The 22,288-nt window shown below is 47.1% G+C and overlaps 1 protein-coding gene across 2 annotated transcripts in view; it reads right to left on the reverse strand.

Moving 5' to 3' along the window:
- Positions 1-2,553: 2,553 nt before the first annotated feature.
- The window catches only part of SLC2A4RG (SLC2A4 regulator), a 41,794-nt gene continuing 22,059 nt past the window's right edge, over positions 2,554-22,288 (reverse strand). Inside the window, exons 3-9 of one of the 2 annotated variants that reach the window (XM_033153794.1) lie at positions 14,350-14,459; positions 10,602-10,840; positions 10,104-10,204; positions 7,473-7,770; positions 6,614-6,739; positions 4,125-4,249; positions 2,554-2,718 (exon numbers count right to left, since the gene is read on the reverse strand). In XM_033153794.1, the coding sequence (XP_033009685.1) occupies positions 2,607-2,718; positions 4,125-4,249; positions 6,614-6,739; positions 7,473-7,770; positions 10,104-10,204; positions 10,602-10,840; positions 14,350-14,459 (1,111 nt within the window). In that variant the 3' untranslated portion in view covers positions 2,554-2,606. The remainder of the gene's footprint in view (positions 2,719-4,124; positions 4,250-6,613; positions 6,740-7,472; positions 7,771-10,103; positions 10,205-10,601; positions 10,841-14,349; positions 14,460-22,288) is intronic. The other variant, XM_033153795.1, reaches the window with a different exon arrangement.

The following is a 22,288-nucleotide window of genomic DNA, read 5'->3' on the forward strand; positions in this document are numbered from 1 at the left end:
TGCTTAAAGTGAGAGGGAGAGAGAAAGCTGCAGGGTGGGGAGCGAGGTTCGTTCCCTCTGCAAAAATGGAAGCCATACTTTTGGAAAGTTAACAGGATAACCTCCCCAACCACCCAACGTTCACCTTGTGTATTACGCCGAGGCAGGCCTTAAAAATGCAAACTTTGCTACCATTCCATTTCTTAAAGAACATCATACCCAGGAAAAAAAAACAACCCTCAAATCCTTGTGCAGTTTGGTGTAGTGCAAAGAGTGGCGATCCAATGAGGCATTTCCCGGCAGTCTGGTTCCCAAAGCTGATCGTCCTCATTTCCAAAGCATGAGGATGATAGGCGCAGAGGCACCTTGGAAATGTGCAACACATGTGCAAATGCTGCTGAAATAAGGCAGCGGCGCAAGGATGGAGACACATTCCTGCCGCTGCTTGTCGTATCAGCGCGGTTCCCTCTGGGTACATTTTGGCTAAAAGCAGATTTTATCTGAGGACCATGGATTCCCATTAATAGCTACCAAACTTTACAAGGTCTGTCTTTCAGACAAGTAGCTATTTTAGCTGCAAGAAACATCTAAGGGGTTGAAGTGTGGCACGAAAAACAAAACAAAAAAAAAAGGGGGCAAAACATTTAAAACCATAACAGGATTAGTTTGGTTATAAAGACTTGGCTCCTAAAAAAAGGGGGGGGGAGGAAAAAAATTCTAACAACCTAGCTAAATATTTATGGAGATGGATGAATTTTGGGTAAGAATATCAACATGTTTTACAGGTGCGATACTTGAGAAAAAATAAAATCAATGTTCACTTTCCCAAATTAAAAAAAAAGGTTTAGGAAACAGCTGCAATGAGGACTTCCACTGCACAAGAGCGACCCCTCCCCACCCCAAATGAAAGGGAGACCCAAGACACTGCAGGAAGTGGGTGGGCTGGGGAGGTTGTGTAGAGTTCTCCAGAAAGGTCATGCCTTTGCACTGTGTGTCCAATGACACAGGTGCAATGGACTAATTCCATTCAAAGCACATCATTCTGGCATCTGGTGCATTTAAGTGCAAGCAAGCTCATCACTGCTTGGTTCGGACCCCACCCCACCCCAAGAACGGCTACAAAATGGCAATTACTTCCCCCACACACACACACAAAAAAGCCGCAGCAGTTCAGAAGGTGGAAGGGAGATTGAAAAAAACAGACCTAAATGAAACCTCAATGTTCGACATTTGGCAAGTTTCCTCCAAATAAGAAACTCAGAAAATCCTGATTCCAAAATTCAAATTCGAGCCAGAATTGTCGGGTGGGAGGGAGTTGCGAGTCTCGTCACTGAAATTTCAACTTTGCCACCCGCATCCGGCACCCAAGTCAAAACCTGCCGCAGATCCATTTCCTGATTTCCTGCCAGCACACACAAAATTCGAGAGAGTCTGGGATTGCACAAGTTGAAGTGTTCCTTTGTGTGGTCAGAGTAACTTGTGATGCAAATTCATTCCGGCTCTTCTTTGGGGGGGGCGGGGAGCAGGCTGCCTTTCCCGTGCATAGCTTATTTCTTGCAAGAGACCAAGGTATTCACAAATCCACCATGGGACCAGGTTGCAAAAGTCCGGACGTTTCCTATAAATGCAGCCTCCTTCTCCGTGCCTTGGAGGGTGGAGGTGGAAGAGAGAAGGCAGGGGAGATAAAACTTCTCAGGCTCCAAGGACACCCTACAGATTCCCACACACACACCCCACCCCTGCAACTGCACCAGAGTCCTAGATTAGACTCGCTACTACCTTCAAAATCTATACAAAAACAAACACAAAACACCTTTCCGTTTCTGAAAATTGTGTTGCAGCCAATACAGCTTAAGGGGCTGGAGATTGGGGCATTTCCTTTATGTCTTATGCCTGATTCGCCAAGGTTCGGCAGCTTTCTCACAGGGCACTGCTGGCTGTCCCCCTCGCCTCAGACCCTAGAGAGCAGGGGGGGACGGGACCCTCCCCAAGGGTTGCTGGACTCCAACTCCCATCAGCCCCAGCCTACGTGGCCAATGACCAGGGTTGCTGGGAGCTGCAGTTGAGCGTCTTCTCGCAGGCTAAAGGTTCCCCACCTCTGACCTTGAGGCTACAAAGGAGAGGAGGTAAGGATAAAGGGAGAAGGAAAAGAAATAGCTTATTTCAAACAGAACCCACCCACCCCTACAGAAAAAAGGCTCGATCTTCACATGTGCGGATGTGGAAAAAGCTGCCATTTGACCAAGAAAGGTTGGTGGCAGGTATTTTTTTAAAAAAAGGTTAGGAGAAAAGAGCACCAGAGTGTTCCTATTGTGGGGGTCGAGAGGGCCTGCACGGGCCGTGCACACAGCTTGGGAAGGGCAGGGGTCCCTTCCTTCCTCCTTGCAAAGCTACGCTGCCACCGTCCGCAGCAGACTCTCCTTCTTCCTGAGCCAAGGCACAGATGGGAGTCCCCACCTTGGGTGGGGGCAGGGTGGGGGAAGAGGGCGGTGCTGCCAGGAAGGGGGCGGACAGCCAGGGAGGTCAGGCTGGAAGGCACAGAAGTGCAAATTGCGCGACGAGGAGGAGGGGGGGGGAGAGCCCAGGCGGGCGTCCTCCCCGGAGCTGGGCCCGCAGGGAGACTCGGCTCAGTCGACAAACCGCTGGCAGGCCTTCTTCCAGCGACAGGCCGTGCACCACATGTTGCGGTTCTCCATCCCGTACACTTTGCGGCACTTCTTGGCCTCGCCGCGAGGCTTCCTGCAAAGGGGCAGAGCAGAAAAGGCCGTTGAGGGAGAGGGCGAGAGGAGGAGCTGCCTGTGCGGAGAGGTCGAACGGCCGGCCGGTGCTTCCTCGAGGGGTCAGAGCACAGGAAGCAGGAGAGGTCGAGTCTCGGTGGCAAAACGCCCGTTTCTCTAAGGCAGAAGATCCCAGGGTTTGGCCAAGGTGAAATGTAACCCTTATAGGTCCATCTATCCAGAAAGCAAAACCAAAAAGCAATCAAGGCTGCTTCTACAAGGGACATCTACAGTGGAATAGACTGGCTTTGTTCACTTTTTAAATTTTATTTTACAGGATTATCTGCATGACCTTGCAGGCGAAGTATGCTCCTCTCCTGTTTTGCCTTCTGATTTTCTCCAGAACGCAGAAAATCAGACCTTTCCCCCACCCACGACTTTCTCTAGGTTTTTTTAAAAAAACATAATGGAACAGCTGAGCACTTTTGCCAGCTGAAGATGGCAAGTGGCCTGTTTCCTCCCTCTAGGAACCGACTCCATCACTTTAACCCTTCACTTTCCAAACAGTGCTGCTTTTATTGGAAGTTTCTTTTCACACACACCCAAACTTCACCACGGGGTGCGTGGTGACAAGTGCAGGATGGAGTGAGAGAGGTTGGGGTGGGTGGGTGTCCAGAAGTTTTTAACCCTTTCCTCCCACCTCAGCCCCAATGAAAACCCCACCATCACCAGCACATTTGGGGATGGGAAAAGGTGGACTACCTACAGGTGCTTATGTGGGTCCTCAAAGTCTGGAAGGAGAGTTGCTATTTCATGGGAAGCTTAAAGCAGAACAGATCTCAATTGGGCATTGCTCAACTTTCTCTCTCCGGAAGCACCTCAAGTGTCAAATGGTTCTCATTCTACTCCGGAGGCACACATGCAAGTTTCAATGTTCAGTATGCCAGAAACAACTCCTTTCCCCTTAAATGCACCCTCACCCTAGATTTCTCGCAGAGCCTGCGAGAAGCCAAGTTACAGGGAACCAGGCAGAGGGCCTTCTCGGTAGTGGCACCCGCCCTGTGGAACGCCCTCCCACCAGATGTCAAAGAGAACAACAACTACCAGACTTTTAGAAGACATCTGAAGGCAGCCCTGTTTACCGAAGCTTTTAATGTTTGATGGATTGTTGTGTTTTAATATTTTGTTGGGAGCCGGCCAGAGTGGCTGGGGAAGCCCAGCCAGTTGGGCGGGGTATAAATAAATTATTATTATTATTATTATTATTATTATTATTATTATTATTATTACTACTAGTAGTAGTGTGAAAACCAAAACCTTTTAAGAGGCTAAGGGGAAGAGATGCAAATTTCCGTTCTATTTTCAAAACAGAGACACCAAAACGTGGATGGGGGGGGCGTAAGCAAGAGCACCACCTGGCCAACTCACCTTGTCCCCGTGGCAGGCTTTGGCATGGAAGAGGGCACTGATGGGTGCCCCTTGGCAGCGGGCACAGGAGGGGCCTGTGGGCGCTTTTCTCCTATGTCAGCAGGCCGGATAGGGGTTAGGCAGCCCTGGGGGGGGGGGGGGAGAGGAGAAAAAAATGTTATTTTTGTGCATCGTGCCCTAACTGTGCAGCAATCAGAGCAGCAGCGATACAACTCTGGGGCCGGGGGGGGGGGGGCCAGCAGCAGAGGAGGAGACAGCTATCGAAGGCTGCTAACTCATGACAGCTATGCTCTGCCTCCAGTCACAAACAGCAATGCTTCCAAATTCGAATCCTGCTTGCAGCTTTCCCACAGGCCTGCGGTCGGCCACTGTGAGAAGAGGATGCTGGATTGGATGGGCCACTGGCCTCATCCTGCAGCGCTCGTCTTATGTTCAGAGACCAACACGGGACCAGCTGCATCTTCTGCCGCCAAAGACGTACCCCCCCCACCAACGCAACGAGGGGCATCTAAATTAGAGGCAATGATGGGCGGTGACTACCACCAATGGATCTCTGTAGCCAGCAGCCTCATTCATTTATTTATTTCAAATAATTGTAGGGTTGGAAGGGCACCTGGGGGTTATCTATTCCAACCCCCTGCAGTGCAGGAATCTCAGCTAAATAAATATAATTAAGAACTCTGGCCAGATGTTTCAACCAAAAAGATGCGTTTACTTGTAAGTAAATACAAATATAGTATCAATCCTGTTAAGAATTACAGTCTTAAATGAAGAAATAGTTTCACATTGAAAAATCCCTTGAAAGTCTCTTAGAAGTTGATGTAAGGGCTTCTACAATGGGTGTCAGATGTATAACGAAACAACTGGAGACCAGGGAGACCAGGACAGGGCCCCGTTTCGGTGTAGGTAGTTTGGTCCATTTATTAGAATGATACTTTAAAAACTTCTGTAATTCTTTTGATGTTGCTGAATGATGACCTTTATTAAATCTTATTTAGTGAATGATACTTTAAAATCTTGTTTAAAACCTTGATATAATTCGTTTGATGCTGTCTAATAATGATCTTTGTAAAATCTTAATTACTGAAACTTGATGTACTCCGTACTATCTAATATTATTTGATATTGCCAGCTGAGGAAGGCATCTACGCCGAAACGGGGCCCTGTCCTGGTCTCCAGTTGTCTCGTTATACATCTGACACCCGTCGTAGAAGCCCTTACATCAACTTCTAAAAGACTTTCAAGGGATTTTTCAATGTGAAACTATTTCTTCATTTAAGACTGTAATTCTTAACAGGGTTGATACTACATTTGTATTTACTTACGAGTAAACGCATCTTTTTGGTTGAAACCTCTGGCCAGAGTTCTTAATTACATTTATTTCGGAATCTCGGCTAAAGCATCCAGGACAGATAGCCGTCCATTTATACTTTATTACATTCATATACCACCTGTTCTTCTAAGGAGTTCAAAGCGGTGTACACGGTTCCCCCCACCCCCACCCCGCCCATCGCAACGACGACCCTAAGAGGTAGGTTAGGCTGAGAGATGGTGGCTGGCCCAAGGTAACAACGGCCAGCGAGAGCTTCATGGCTGAGCAGAGGATTCGAACCCTGATCTCCCAGCTCATAGTACAACACTCTAACCCAGGGGTCAGCAAACCTTTCAGCAGGGGGCCGGTCCACTGTCCCTCAGACCATGTGGGGGGCCGGACTATATTTTTTGGGGAAAAAATATGAACGAATTCCTATGCCCCACAAATAACCCAGAGATGCATTTTAAATAAAAGGACACATTCTACTCATGTAAAAACACGCTGATTCCCGGACCGCCCGCGGGTTGGATTTAGAAGGCGAATGGGCCGCATCCAGCCCCCGGGCCTTAGTTTGGGGAGAAGGTGCAACAGGATTGGAAGAAATTTAAGGACTATTTAAAAAATCGTGTAAAATTGGATATTTGAGCAGAATTAGCTTGGTGAATTGGCTTTAGCTAGTTGATGTTAGATAAAACTGTATACAAGAAGTATTGTTATGAACGATTTAAATGTCTAAGAATGTTTTAGGATATGTAATCTAAGTAATGAACTATATTTGATTAATTAATGTCTTGAAGACTATTAAGAAGAGTGGTTAATGTTAAGAAAAAAGATACAAAGTTACTAAAGTATATTGATACTGAACGCAGTTGAGGGAGCGGGGGAAGTCCCCCCCCCCAAAGAAGATAGAAACTAGAATTAAATAATGATAGTTTATTGTTTCTGTTTATGTAGGTATGTATAAGTTTTCTTTTATTTTTTGTGGTTTTTGTTAGATGTGTTTATTATGTTTTTTTTTATTGTGTATTTGTGCATGTATTGTGTCTTTGTTGTTTAATGTGAAAATAATAAAATATCTTTAAAAAAAAATAGTTTGGGGACTCCTGCTCTAACCACTGCACCACACTGGCAGAGGGGAGGGGAGGAGACGGATGTGGCCCTCTGGGTTACTTACCGGGGGGCTTTTAAAAAGGACAGGGGGCAGAGGTGGGAAAAATGTTGGCTGCTGCCATGATATGCTGATTTCCATTCCAGTGGGTGGCGCTTTCAGATCAGCCAGCACGCCGGCAGGACCCGTTGCCTGGAAATCAAAGCAAAGTGGCATTTTCTCGTTTTGTTTTTAGAAACCAGCAGGTCACCAAATTTTGAGGGTTGGGGGGGGGACACAGGAAAACCTGGCTCTGCCCCATATCGGGGCTCCTGAGTCGTCCTTATGCGGTGAGCATTTCCCCCAGCTATTCATATCCAACCCCCACTAAACCAGGGGTGGGGGGTGTCCGGCCTGGGCGGGCCAAATGCTGTCCCCGACCCCACCCCGGTTTCTCCCTGCAGCCCTTTCCCCTCCCCAGGGGCCACACCCTGTTCCGAGTGCTTTTGCATGGTTGAAATGAATCCTTGACAGCCAGGGGTGGCAGCGTAGTAGTTAGAGTGCTGGGCTAGGACCCTGGGAGTCCCGGGTTTGAATCCCTGCTCAGCCGTGAAGCTCGCTGGGTGGCCTTGGGCCATTCGCTCACTCCCAGCCTAGCCTACCTCGCAGGGTTGTTGTTCTGAGAATAAAACGCGGGAAGAATACGCAGGATACGAATGTAATAAAATAATATCGCTTGTCTGGAAGCAAGATAGAGAGGTATGTTACGCGTAGAAGCCTCTGACCTTTGCATAGCTGCAACTTTTGCTCTGTCCCGTTCTGCCTCTCTGGGCAAGCGGCCCCCAGAAGGTTGCGCATGAGGTGATATGGCCCCCCGCCCCAAGCTGAAAAAGGTTCCTTGCCCCTGCCCCAAGCTCCAGCCAGCGCTCCATTCCGGAGAGCCCACCTGGTACGCATGGTCGGCTTGGATGTGGCAGACGCTCGTGGGCGCCGACTGGCTGAGGATGGCCATGTGCGCCAACTGGCTCGGGTGAGGCGCCGCGGAAATGTCTGGACTGAACGAAGGAGCCCCCGGCTCTGGCTGCTGCACCTCCTCCAGGGTGGGAAAGGCCGGGGGCACAGAGGAGGTGGGGGAGACGGGGGTCAGGCTGGACAGGCCGTCCGTCAAGGAGTCCACGTTGACGTCCAGCTCCGTGTAGTAGAAGTCTTCCTCCCCGTCGCTCTGATCCAGGTCAGCTTTCCTTCTGGCGGAAGTAAAAAATAATAACTATGTTACTAAACTAATAATACCAGCCCATGCTGGCCCGACTGAATATCTTTCCCTCGGCATTTGTCAGGGGTAGATATCAGAATATTCCCAGAAACAAGAGATACTGCAGATGTCCCCTGAATGTCCCGGACACTGTGGAGCATATTCTCTTTTATTGCCCACTACACAGTACGCTGCGTGAACGTGTGTTGTCCCCCCTTTTGGACGGTTTGAAACCGCAGCACGGTGGAAGTGTTGGATTCTGTCTCTCTGACGTTGACCAAGGGGTGACTGCGGGGGTAGCCGAGTTTTTGGCAGCAGTGCTTCAAGGAGTACTTTAACAGGACGAAATTCTAGATTTTACTAACACACACATACAATCAGCCTATGAGTTTAATTGTTGTTTCTTTGTGTATATATATTTTAAAGTTCCTGTATGTGATTCTTTCTCTCGCGATTTTACATGTAAATGCCTAATAAAGGTTTGATAAGTGTAAGTGTGTAATAATAATGGAGGGGGGCCATCAGCAGCCACTGGAATTAGGGGTGAAGAAAGATCGCGCATGAAGCGGGGCCAGTATTTTAAAAAATGAGCTCAGCTGGATAATTCTACTGGTGGATGCTGATGGTGTCTCCCTTCTGCGATCACAGCCTTCGGCAACCCGGTGCCCTCCAAATGTCTGGCACCATAAATCCCATCAGCCCCAATCAGCACAGGCTGGTGGGACTTCTGGTCCACAAAATCTGGAGGGCGCCAGGTTGCCGAAGGCTCTCAGTTTATCACTACCTGAAGGTTCCTGATACACGTCCGGTAGCACACGTTTAATTTTTCAGCTTTCCCCCCTTCAAATTCCAAAGATGAGGGGGTGCTAAGAAGTTGTAACGCGACTGGGGAATTCGAAAGGTATTTTGGTTCAATTAATACAATTTAGTTTTCTGCTTGGTGAGTAAAACTGCATAGAAATAATTCAAAATGATTGACAAGTACTTCATTTATCATGACCTAACGTTTTCAGAAGGTGAAATTAAAATACTTTTCGAAAACAGTTCCTGTGCTCCTTCATCAAACGTAGACTTAACCAGCTAAATGTTGTCCAATCACAAAAATAGATTTGAGTTCCTCACACCCAAAAAATGTATTTTTAAAGACTCTCTCACCGAAGAAATTTTCAAAACTCCCCCCCCCCCAAATGTCCTAATGGCCAGATCAGGTCTCTTGTCACCTTTAACTGAGACTGCAAAGTCCAACCAAGCTAAGCCAGTAGTTCTCAAGCTTCCCCCCCCCCTCTGGGCGACACTTTCAGAATAAAAATTTGCTCGCGCCATACTGTTTTTATTGCTTGATTCATTTTTTATTGATACATACATTGGAAAACGTAACTAGGATTGTCCTCGGTATCATTCGATACTCTCGCTCTCATTTTGGAAATATATTTATACATATTCAGCAAAAAATAAAAAACTTTTTTGATAAAATACTATAAGACACTGAAATGTGTACAGTAATTATTTATTTCATTGCCCTTTGAGAACCACTGTTCTAAGCCATGAAACATCCTGGTCCCCGAACCACAAAAGACTTCATAGGTCAAAGCCAGAGCTCTGAATTCGGCCCAAAAACGGACTTAAGAGCCAGCGCAGCTGGCATAACACGGTTGATAATCTAGGAGCCACACTGTACTAACTGCAGTTTCCCAACAGTCTTCAAGGGCAGCCCCAAAGTATAGCACATTGCAGTAATCTAGCCTAGTGGATTCCACAAGAACATGGGGGCTTGAAATCTATGTAGCAGCGGTTGAGGCAGGGGAGTAGACTCATAATCTGGTGAACTGGGTTCGCTTCCCTGCTCCTCCACATGCAGCTGCTGGGTGACCTTGGGCTAGTCACACTTCTTTGAAGTCTCTCAGCCCCACTCACCTCACAGTGTTTGTTGTGGGGGGGAGGAAGGGAAAGGAGAATGTTAGCCGCTTTGAGATTCCTTCGGGTAGGGATAAAGCGGGATATCAAATCCAATCCAAACTCTTCCTATGTGTCCTGCCATGAAGTTTTGGCTCTTCCATGTTCCTGATGCCCTCCAATACTTAGCTCCCTCCTGCCACCAGTGCCTCTGCACTTACTTCTCTAGTTGCTTCTACAGAATATGCGTTACTGGTTGCAAATACGCAAGTCCTACACACATAACTCTTTCCCCTCTTCATCTTCCCACTTCCAAAAATGGGTTTAAGCGTGCAAACATGTCAACATTTCGCCCCACTCCAAACCCAACCTGCCCATGGTGCCAGCAACTGAACGGGCCCACAAGGCACGACCAGGGGTGCCCAAACCTACCCCAGATGGGTGGTCCTGATGTGCTTCTGCATCCCAGAGGAACTGCTCAACACCTTCCCGCAGTTCTTCCACAAACACTTGAACATCACCTTGGTGGAGTTCTGTGAGAAACGGGAGAAAGGACCATTTTCAGGGCCACCTCGGAGTCTCAACGCCTATCCTGGGGACTAGAAACCTGTTCAGCCCTGGAAGATCGGGGCTAAAAGGCTACCAAGCCGCCGCAATCAGAGACTTGTAGGATCACAGATTATGCGTTAATCTGTGGGTTGAGCTCAACAAGCCTGACAATAAGAGATGTTCAGCAGTAGAACGGTCGCCCTTGGGAGGTTGTGGACTCTCCTTCCTTGCAGGTATTTCAGCGGCGGTTGGGTGACCACCTGTCAGTAATTCTTTAGCTGAGATTCCTGCATTGCAAGGGGCTGGATTGGATGACCCTTGGGGTCCCTTCCGACTCTACGGTTCTTTCCCAAGATGCCACCCTTGCCCCCACTCTCTCACCTTCCTCTTCCTGGGGATGGGGTCACCAAACAGGAAGTGAGTCGCCTCGGTCTCCTCCAGCTCCGACTGCAGCGAGGGAAGGAAGCTGGCGGGAGCATCCGTGGACAGCGGTGGAGACGGCGTCGAAGGGGTGGAGAGGTCACTGGGAGGGTCCCAGCTCCAGTCGCCGCTGTTGTTACTGCTGCTGCTGCAGCTGGAGGACATGGCCGGAACTTCCTTCCAAACATCACCGTTGGTTTCTGCCACGGGGTAGAAAAAAATGACGTCAGAACTGCACCTCACCACACTCACTGGCCACCCCAAGCATGCCTAAAACACCAAAAACAACCAGGTGCCAGAACCATTTTCATTCTGAGGGCCACATCCCTTTGTGCAGAACCTTCCGAGGGCCGGATGCCAGCAGGGCCAGAGTGAAGAGACAGCAGGGCAGCTGGTGAAGCAGGCTTCGTTCCAACCATGCAAAAGTCAGAACACCTCTTTCCATGCTCCATCCCAGTACGTTTCTGAGCACAATTCAAAGTGTTGGTGCTGACCTTTAAAGCCCTGAACGGCCCAGTATATCTGAAGGAGTGTCTCCTCCAAGGGTCTTCTGCTGGTTCCCTCTCTGCAAGAAGTGAGGTTACAGGGAACCAGGCAGAGGGCCTTCTCGGTGGTGGCACCCGCCCTGTGGAACGCCCTCCCATCAGATGTCCAGGAAATAAACAACTATCTGGCTTTTAGAAGACATCTGAAGGCAACCCTGTTAAGGGAAGTTTTTAATGTTTGATGTTTTATTGTGTTTTTAATATTCTGTTGGGAGCTGCCCGGAGTGGCTGGGGAGACCCAGCCAGATGGGTGGGGTATAAATATGATGATGATGATGATGATGATGATGATGATGCAAGCGGAGATCCTGGTGAACAAGGCTAAGCCGGGGGTGCAAAGAGCTTGGCATGGGCCAGGCACCCCAAATGGTCCCGTGGCAGCTTAAAAAGTAAAAAATAAAAATCGTTACAAAAGCTGCAAGTAGCCTTGTCAGCATGTAACACCTGGACTCAGAGATCTAGCCGATTTGCTACCAGGCTGGTTTCAAGGTATGCAAAGCCTTGTTTGACAACCTGTTTTGCCTTCTCCTGCACGCGAAGGCAGGCTCCGGCAGATTGGACGGGCGAGACCAATAGTGGGTTCAATGGTCAAGAAGGAGGTTTCTGCTGAGGGAATAGATCATGGGAATAGTCAACCTGAGAAGGGAGCCCATCTAGGAGAAAGAAAACTCAGGTCCTAAACCTCCGCCGCCTTGCAGGACATCGTCGGGAGAAGAAAAGGCTATGGAGTAAACCCTACACAAATCCAGAGTGGAGTCCCTAAGGCGGTTGGATTGTGTCTCGTATGCTTCCTTCTGGCAACTCCTGCAGCCCAACTGGTGCCAAGACGTCTTGCTCTGCTTTCCTTTGGACCCCCAAAACAAACCCGTGTTGCAACAAGAACTAATCGCAACAATACAAACACAACACGTAGGCTAATAGTTAGTAGAAAATATATGATAGAATAATTATATCATTCAAATTATAGGAGTAAGCCAATAAAAGTTCATATGTACAATACAGGTGAAACTCAAAAAATTAGAATATCATGGAAAGGTTCATTTCTTTCAGTAATTCAACTTAAAAGGTGAAGCTAATATATGAGATATCTCGCTTTGCATGTCATGAGTCTATGTCAAGCCTTTATTTGTTATAATTGTGATGATTATGGCATACAGCTGATGAGAACCCCAAATCAACAATTTCAACTTTGGGGTTCTCATCATCACAATTATAACAAATAAAGGCTTGACATATCTCGCTTTGCATGTCATATATCTCATATATTAAACTCCAGTAGCTAATGAAAACAATTGCTTACATAAATGGACTTTTCCACAATATTCTAATTTTTCGAGTTTCACCTGTATAACAGAGTGGTAGCGAGGACCGTCAAGCTGTGTGTTCAAATCAGATGTCTAAGGACAGTCTCACAAATAGTTTTTCAAAAGCATCAACAGAAGACATCTCAAAAGTAAAGTCTCTCAATAGCTTTTCAAAAGTTTCGACGAAAGACGTCTCAAAAGGAAAGTGTCTCCAGAATGATGCTACTGTTTCGTAACAGTCTTCATCAGCCGATATTTTTCAACAGAATTTGTAAGATTCATGCGAAGGATCAGTGCTCACTAGGTATCTACTCTGTTGAAAAATATTGGCTGATGAAGACGTCTTCCGTTGAAACGTTTGACATCTGTTTTGAAGACACGGCTTGACGGCCCTCGCTACCGCTCTGTTATACTGTACATATGAACTTTGATGGGCTTATTCCTATAATTTGAATGATATCATTATTCTATCATATCTTTTCTACTGACTATTAGCCTACGCGTTGTGCTGGTATTGTTGCGATTCCTTTGGACCCCATCGGCAAGGCCAAGAGGGCAGCCCAGGACCTTCCTACACACTGCTCAGGCTTGCGCTCCAGGGAAGTCATTTCGGTGCAGCAATCTGACTTCACCCCCAAAGGTGCACTCCATTGTCTCTTAAGACAAGATCGCCTTTCCCGTATGCGCCCACTTCAATCGAAGTTGGCACCGTTACAGGTGCATTTGTAAAAACCCAGTCTTTTAGTGTGACAGCACCTACACTTTAGGATTCCCTAACTACTCCTTTCGGCACCCTGCTATCTAGATGTGAGCTCCCGTTGCTCGGTCCCAGCTCCTGCCAACCTAGCAGTTCGAAGGCACATCAAAGTGCAAGTAGATAAATAGGTACCGCTCCAGCGGGAAGGTAAATGTCGTTTCCGTGCGCTGCTCTGGTTTGCCAGAAGCGGCTTAGTCATACTGACAACATGACCTGGAAGCTGTCTGCGGACAAACGGCGGCTCCCTCGGCCTATAGGGCGAGATGAGCGGCGCAACCCCAGAGTCGGACATGACTGGACCTAATGGTCAGGGGTCACTTTACCTTTATCTAGATGTTCAGAAAGTTCATGTGACTTTTAATCTGTTTTTATTCTAAAGATAGAAATTTAGAAAGAACTTGGAAGAAATATTAGACTGCAGATTTAGAATTAGGTTAAGTGTTAATGAAATGTGAAATAATGAATTAAGCAAATAATTTAAGAAATAGGTAAGATTTTTTTTTGGAAAATATGGTTAGACAATGTTAAGAAATTACTAGAGATGAAGGACAATGAACAAGGGAAGACGTGAGGAAGTCTAGCAACCATGTTAAGGAAAGAAACACTTTTAAAGAATTTTTTTTCGTTTTTCATTTTTGTAGTTTTGTAGTATGTATATTTTGTTTTTGTAATTGTGGTGTTGGAAGTTGTTGTATTAGTATGTGTTTTGTGGATGTTTTGAAAAAAAATTAAAAAATACATTTTAAAAACAATAATCTGTTTTTATTTTATTTAAGCTTTCTTCTGTTGTCACTTCTTCTCAGTTATCATTTTATTGTTTTATCTTTTTCGCAAACTGATTTGAGGATTTTTTAATTTATTTTTTTACAATCAAGCAGTGTATATATCTATATCTATAGTATTTGAAATATAAATCATTTGGCAGACACGGCACAATGGATCAAAAGTCGGCCGCACATGTGCCGCGAACCGTAAAACGCGACATGCTGCAGAAACCCAAACGGGGTAGAGACACCTTGTAAAATTACCTGGGACAATATTAGGAAGCAGGCATTGCTCATCTCAAAGCCCAACCTCCCCTCTCCTCCCCGTCTTTGCAGTACCTGCGCTGAAACCGTTGGGTGGGTTGTTAAGCACAACCGGGCTGGTGGACAGACTCGTGAGGACGGCAGCCGCTATGACCTCGTCAATCCCCGCCTTCTCAGACAACTTTCTGCAGGAAACACAACAACAACAACAACACATTGTCAAGAAGAGCAATTCCGGCATAAATCCCTGCACAGAACCTGCCACAGCTGCTCACTAGGAGCGGCCTTCATGCAAGTGAAACACTGCTGTTCCTGGAATTAAGTCTTTTCTCGCCCTCAAGGATTATGCTTTCTGTATTATGGGGGTTTTTTTATTTAAAAAAAAAGGTCACAAAACAGCGTTTATACACAACACATATTTATCCTCCGGTTTATCAACCAACCGGTCCCCCGTTTCAGCTTACAGATCAATCGCTTAAAAACAGAAGTTCAACAAAACATTGGTATGTTGAGATGTGCGAACAGCACGGGCAAAGGGATTGAGGCCCGCGGGGGTCAGAAAACCTTTTCAGCTGGGGGCCGGTCCACTGTCCCTTAGACCTTGTGGGGGGCCGGACTATATTGGGAAGGGGGGGGGGAATGGACGAATTCCTATGCCCCACAAATAACCCAGAGATGCATTTTAAATAAAAGGACACATTCTACTCATGCAAAAACATGCTGATTCCCGGACTGTCCGTGGGCCGGATTGAGAAGGCGATTGGGCCGCATCCGGCCCCCGGGCCTTAGTTTGCCTACCCATGGATTAAGTTCTCAGGAGATTTTGCACTCTGCAGAACCCCCCTCCTAAAAATAAAAAATCCCTTTGTTTTTATGTCCCGTCCCGCCCACAACCTTGACCTTCCACCTTCGACTAGTCTCCTCTGAACAGGACTCTCCCACAACACCCGACCCAAACAGTCTGTTTCCACATTTGCCTTTAGATACAACCACAGCCTCCAAAGACAAGAGAGGAGCACATGAGGCTTAAAACGGAACACCCACATTTGTGCATTTTGCGCCCACCCCCTGCGGTGATGTCACCGGGTTGCCGAGAGAGCAGGGCATGTGTGTTCCCTTGGAGAAGTTGGACTTCCTCCGCCAACAGTACAGGGAGCTCCTGTACTAACGTAAACAGGCGCCACGGCCAAATCTGCCCACCCCTTCCACCCTCCGGCGTTCTCGCTTAACTGAAGGTCACGCCAATTGGCTGGCGAGGCGCCCACCCAGCCAAGCGTGACCACAAAAACAGCAACAGCGCCAGGGAGCTCTTCCTAAAGCGACGCTAAAATAACTTTTTGCAGAGACCGGGAGGAATCGGCAGGCTAGAAGCAGCATAAACACAGCAGGAGGAGAAGCGGAGGGCCAGGATGCCTCGTGCAACAGGAGGGGTTTGTTTTTTTAGGGGGGGGCAGGTTCTGCACAAGCCCCAGCTGAAGCTGAACCCGGGGTGTCTTTATATAAATTACATGGAAAAAGAAGGCTTCCAGAGCACTGCTTGGCTTAGCGTAGACTAAATCCCACTGGGAATCAAGACTGTTTCTCCAAGACTTACCATCTAAATACAGTTATCTTGGGGGGATTGATTTACTAAGTACGTTCGTGGATAGCGCGAAGTCACAATTCGAATTAAGGAGCGAAGCCAAAGCTGTGTAAAGAAGGCTTGTACTATCTACGTAGAAGTTAATTTGAAAGTATTTGTTTTTTGAAGTTAGCTCTATTTTTTTGTTTTTATTCTTTTTCTGTTTTTTTTCCTTTTCCTTCCTCTTTTCTTTTTTCTTTTTTCCATTTTATTTATGTATAATGGATGTATCTATGTGTTTGCAATAAAGAATTCTTTTAAAAAAAAATGAAGCTGAACCCATCACTAGTGGGGCGAGAAGGTGTACCTGTGCACAGGGCTGACCTGCTTGTTAAGTTTGTTCCTGCAACACATTTCGCGACGAAGAAAGCTCACATCAAAAATACAACCGCCGCCAATTCAGTGTTGGAAACCCTAAGATTTATGCTAGGCACTAAATGGCTCCTGAAACCAGGCTTACAGCCGCTAAAATGGAATGTTCTAGTTCAGGGGTAGCCAACCTAAGGCCCGTGGGCCGGATGCGGCCCAATCGCCTTCTCAATCCGGCCCATGGACGGTCAGAGAATCAGCGTGTTTTTACGTGCGTAGAATGTGTCCTTTTATTTAAAATGCGTCTCTGGGTTATTTGTGGGGCCTGCCTGCTGTTTTTACATGAGTAGAATGTGTCCTTTTATATAAAATGCGTCTCTGGGTTATTTGTGGGGCCTGCCTGCTGTTTTTACATGAGTAAAATGTGTTAAAATGCGTCTCTGGGTTATTTGTGGGGCCTGCCTGCTGTTTTTACATGAGTAGAATGTGTCCTTTTATTTAAAATGCGTCTCTGGGTTATTTGTGGGGCCTGCCTGGTGTTTTTACATGAGTAGAATGTGTCCTTTTGTTTAAAATGCATCTCTGGGTTATTTGTGGGGCCTGCCTGGTGTTTTTACATGAGTAGAATGTGTGTTTTATTTAAAATGCGTCTCTGGGTTATTTGTGGGGCCTGCCTGGTGTTTTTACAAGAGTAGAACATGTGCTTTTATTTAAAATGCATCTCTGGGTTATTTGTGGGGCATAGGAATTCATTCCTCTTCCCCCCCCTCCAAAATATAGTCTTGCCCACCACATGGTCTGAGGGACATGGACCGGCCAACGGCTGAAAAAGGTTGCTGAGCCCTGTTCTAGTTGACATTTGGGGGCCAAGCGGCAAGAAACTTGTATCGCAGGTAGAATTCAACAGGGTGTGTGCGGGGAGGAAAGGCAAGATCCAGGGATCCCCAGACATTCACCTCCAGAGGGTGGAGGTGTCAAATGCCACCCTGGCGCCCGGGCATCTTCACTTGGTTGGAAGCGGCCGATAGATTTCTACCGCTGCCGCCAGTACCTCCTCCAAGACAAACAAGTGCAGAAAGCAATGAGCACATGGGCATTTCGTTGGTCAGTACTAGAGTCCCAAGTTTGGCTTCTCTTCTCTTTTCACCTCCCCGAGCGACAGCAACGACTACCCTGGGTTTGGGAATAAGCCCTGGCCCTGAGACCCTGGGAGGAGATGTGTGTATGTACGGTGGTGGGGAGTTTAGGCCGCCCAAGTCGCACAACGACAAACAGAATTCAGGCAATGCCTGAATTCTCCTGCTCTGAGCCTGTCTGCCCACCCATCCACATGGATTTCTCCTTGAAGGCATGGCGCTCACAGACTCTCCCCGCAGGTCACCACACCAGGTGATGAGGGCTGCACAAAGCTGGCTAATAGCTCAGCCAGTAGAGCATGAGACTCTTAATCTCAGGGTTGTGGGTTCGAGCCTCACGTTGGGCAAAAGATTCCTGCATGGCAGGGGCTGGACTAGATGACCCTTGGTGTCCCTTAGAACTCTACAATTGTATGAATCTGTTAACATTCAGACACTGGATCTCCTTTGCTGAACACAGGAGGGCTTGATCCACATCAGGAAGAGAGAACCTCAGATCCCAGAAGACAGATGTGCGGCAAGTAGATTCAAGGTCCATCAATATTATATTTTGGGAATGATTTATGTTCTTATAGAGCTGCATTTTTATACTTTCTGGATGTACCATGACCATGTTATAAGGTAGTTTGTGTTCTCTGTGATATATATATATGCAGGTGGCACTGTGGTCTAAACCACAGAGCCTAGGGCTTGCCAATCAGAAGGTCGGCAGTTCGAATCCCCGCGACAAGTGAGCTCCCGTTGCTCGGTCCCAGCTCCTGCCAACCTAGCAGTTCGAAAGCATGTCAAAGTAGATAAATAGGTACCGCTCCGACGGGAAGGAAAATGGCATTTCCATGCGCTGCTCTGGTTTGGCCAGAAGTGGCTTAGTCATGCTGGCCACAAGACCCGGAAAAACTGCAGACAAACACCGGCTCCCTCGGCCAGTAAAGCGAGATGAGCGCTGCAACCCCAGAGTCCTTTGCAACATAAAAACAAGATTCCAAAGAATCTCTTGGACTTCCCTCCTTCCCTTTGTGGGTGATATTGTTAATCATTTCCTCCTGCATCTTTTATGACAATCCTAACCTTTTACATCACCATTATGTCCAAAATTCACCATTAAACTACCAAGTGTTATTCCAGTCCTGCTAACAGTTTTAACTGTTTACAATGGTTTTTAAGATAAATTATAAATTGCCCCCAATCCTTATTAAAATTTTGGTCTTTTGTGTTCTATGTTATAAAATACACTACTAGAAGTCATTTCTTTTTGTTTTCCAACGTTATTTCTTATCGGTAAAAAAAATTCGGTGTGGCCTGAGTCCATTTTTATTGTCAAAGTTGGCCCAGAGAAGAAAGTTTGAGAACTAGGGACTAGCTGCACCCCTTTGCTCGGCCCATTTTTTGCCCCTGTTCGCATTACCACTGAGCAGGCCAGGATGTGATTCCTGCCCCTTTCCAACATTCAAGCATAAAAACACTCCGTAATAATAATAATAATAATAATAATAATTTATTATTTGTACCCTGCCCATCTGGCTGGGTCTCCCCAGCCACTCTGGGCGGCTTCCATCAAATATTAAAATACATTTAAAATATCACAGATTAAAAACTTCCCTAAACAGGGCTGCCTTCAGGTATTTTCTGAATGTCAGGTAGTTGTTTATTCCCTTGACTTCTGATGGGAGGGCGTTCCACAGGGCGGGCGCCACTACCGAGAAGGCCCTCTGCCTGGTTCCCTGTAGAGCCAGTGTGGTGTAGTGGTTAAGAGCAGTAGACTCGTAATCTGGGGAACCGGGTTCGTGTCTCCACTCCTCCACATGCAGCTGCTGGGTGACCTTGGGCTAGTCACACTTCTCTGAAGTCTCTCAGCCCCACTCACTTCACAGAGTGTTTGTTGTGGGGGAGGAAGGGAAAGGAGAATGTTAGCCGCTTTGAGACTCCTTAGGGTAGTGAAAAGCGGGATATCAAATCCAAACTCTTCTTCTTCTTCTTCCCTGTAGCTTTGCTTCTCGCAGTGAGGGAACCGACAGAAGGCCCTCAGCGCTGGATCTCAGTGTCCGGGCTGAACGATGGGGTTGGAGACGCTCCTTCAGGTATACAGGACTGTATAATGTGAGGTGTGCATTCTAAGCTGGTGGGAGGTAGAGAGAGGGGGGAGAAGCAAAAGGAGCTCTGGTAATTCAGTTCTGCTGCATGTATGACCTGCCAAGCCAGCCGTAAATTCGAACCGGCGAGAGAGACAGAAAAGCTTCTGTTTCTCCGGCAAATGTCACAAGACAGGAAACGCCGCAACCGGCTTTGCGACTTCAGCATATGTCGCTGCACTTTCTCGCCGCGGCAGGGACACACGCTCGAGAGCCGGCCGTGCCATTTGGCAAACAGCTTACCTTGTAGCGCAACGACACACGCGCAGGTTCGAAAAGGGGTTGGCTGAGTTCAGGCTTCCGTGACGCACACGCAGACCCCATTTCATTGGGACTTTGGTAAGGGAAAAGAGAAGTCGAGCCGCACAAGGAGTGCCAAGTGTGTCACTCACTGTTCCATGGATGAGCAGGGGGGAAACCCTTCAGAATGTAACAGAGGGCATAAAGGGTAACAGTAAAGGGACCCTTGACAGTTAAGTCCAGTCACGAACGACTCTGGGGTTGCAGCGCTCATCTTGCTTTACTGGGCGAGGGCGCCGGCGTTTGTCCACAGTTTTTCCAGGTCATGTGGCCAGCATGACTAAGCCGCTTCTGGCGAAACCAGAGCAGCGCATGGAAATGCCGTTTACCTTCCCACCGGAGCGGTACCTATTTATCTACTTGCACTTTGAGGTGCTTTTGAACTGCTAGGTGGGCAGGAGCAGGGACCGAACAACGGGAGCTCACCCCGTCGCGGGGATTCGAACCACCGACCTTTCGATTGGCAAGCCCAAGCGGCACAGTGGTTTAACCCACAGCGCCACCCGCGTAACTAGGGTTACAGTCACCAAAACGGAATTCCTACTTGCCGTTTTGAGGCCGGGCGGCTTGGAAGTCATTATTTTTCAACACAACTTTTGGGCTCCTGAAATTCAGTCCGCTTGTGCCGATAAAATAGAATGGGTACAATTCTACAGGATGTGTTGCTAGTGTGTGGACACAGGCAAAATCCTAGGATCCCCAGGCACGCACCTCCAAATGGTGGAGACGTTAGGTACCATCCTGGCACTCAGCCATCTTGACTTGGTCACAAGTAGCCGATAACCAGGTGCTAAAGGCGCCTGGCGTATTTCAAACCCTGGGAGAGCCCTGCAGCTAGATTGGGCCAAAGGAGGGCCAGCATCCTGTTCTCATTGTAGCCAACCAGGCACCTATGGGAATCCTGCAGGCAGTGCAGCAGAGCTCTCCCCATCTGCTGTTCCCAGCAACTGGTATCCAGAGGCATACTGCTTAAGACAGCCGAGAGAGAACGCAGGTATCCATTGATAATAATAATAATTTATAATAATAATAATTTATTATTTATACCCCGCCTTGATAGCCTTTTGGTCCATGAATTTGCCCTATCCTTTGATGCCAGACAAATTGATGACCATCTTGTAGCTGCAAATTCTATAGTTCAACTATAGTATGTTCTTTTGTCTGTCCTGAATCTTCCAGTGTTCCAACTTCATTGGATTCTCTCATTATGAGAGGGGCAAAACCCTCCATCTACTTTTTCCACGTTCTGCATAATCTTATACTTTGCCGCTCGCCATTTTTTCCCCTAAACTAAAAACCCTCCTCAAGTGGTAGAAGGAACCCATCCTTCACAGGGTAGTAGCTGCTCTAGCTTTCTTTTCAAAACAAGTTACAGGTGGGTAGCCGTGTTGGTCTGCCATAGTCGAAACAAAATAGAAAATTCTTTCCAGTAGCACCTTAGAGACCAACTGAGTTTGTTCTTGGTATGAGCTTTTGTGTGCATGCCAAAAACAAACTCAGTTGCTCATACCAAGAACAAACTCAGTTGGTCTCTAAGGTGCTACTGGAAAGAATTTTCTATTTTGTTTTCAAAACAATGCTGGGATGCTAGTCCTCATGACTGCCGCGTGCACAGGCCATCTCAGAAGCCAGAAAGGAGTACGATTTCACATAGCTGTCAGAAGGTGTATAGTGGTATTTACCCGTGCCTAGAAAAACCGAGTTAGAATCATGCAAAAATATTAAAACACCTGGAAGTCCACACTTTGGGGCTGGCTTTGGCAGACAAGGAAAAAATTGTGGCTGCTAGGCTTCTGCCCCTCCCCTTTGCTGGTTAGGCTGCTGAATAACCAAGGAAGATACCTTTCATCTGTTGCTTGCAAAAAATCAGTGTGGAGAGAACTTGTTTGTCTGGCTGCAGAGCAGCCAATTCACTCCAGGTGCTTCTGCAACAACAGAGCCAGACCTTCCACTAAACCACAAAGCTAGGAGGAAATGTGGAGGGCTGGGGGTGGGGAGGAAGGCTAGTCCATTGCCACACTCCCCAGCACACTTGCTCTGGAGAGAGAGAGAGAGACTCTAGAAGCCGCAGAAATATATTATGCAAAGTGGGAGAAGCTATGCAAAACTAATTTCTGCTACTTGCAGAATTTGGCTGTGCTCAGCACAAAATCTGGATTGCCTGGGTGCAATTTTTATTTATTTATTTTTTAAAAAGCAGGCAACACCGTGCTCACACATTCCACGTTGCAGAGGCTGTCAAAGCCATCTTGGGCTTGCAAAATGGAATGGACAATGGGAAAATTCTACGGAAGAAGAAAGAAATAAAGGTGCAACCATTGAGGGATGTACATTGTCATGACAATACTACAATGTTACAAGAGACAAGACAGAAACAGAAGCCAGTTTGCTTTGACTTTTGGGTTCAGGGTTTTGAGAGGGTTAAAAAAAATTGGACATGTTTATGGATATTTTTCTCTTTTCATGGTTTTGACAGATGGATATGGATATTGCGGTAATGGAAAATGTTAATAATTATT

The sequence above is a fragment of the Lacerta agilis genome, chromosome 6, assembly GCF_009819535.1.
Source record: "Lacerta agilis isolate rLacAgi1 chromosome 6, rLacAgi1.pri, whole genome shotgun sequence".
Taxonomy (NCBI): Eukaryota; Metazoa; Chordata; class Lepidosauria; order Squamata; family Lacertidae; genus Lacerta; species Lacerta agilis.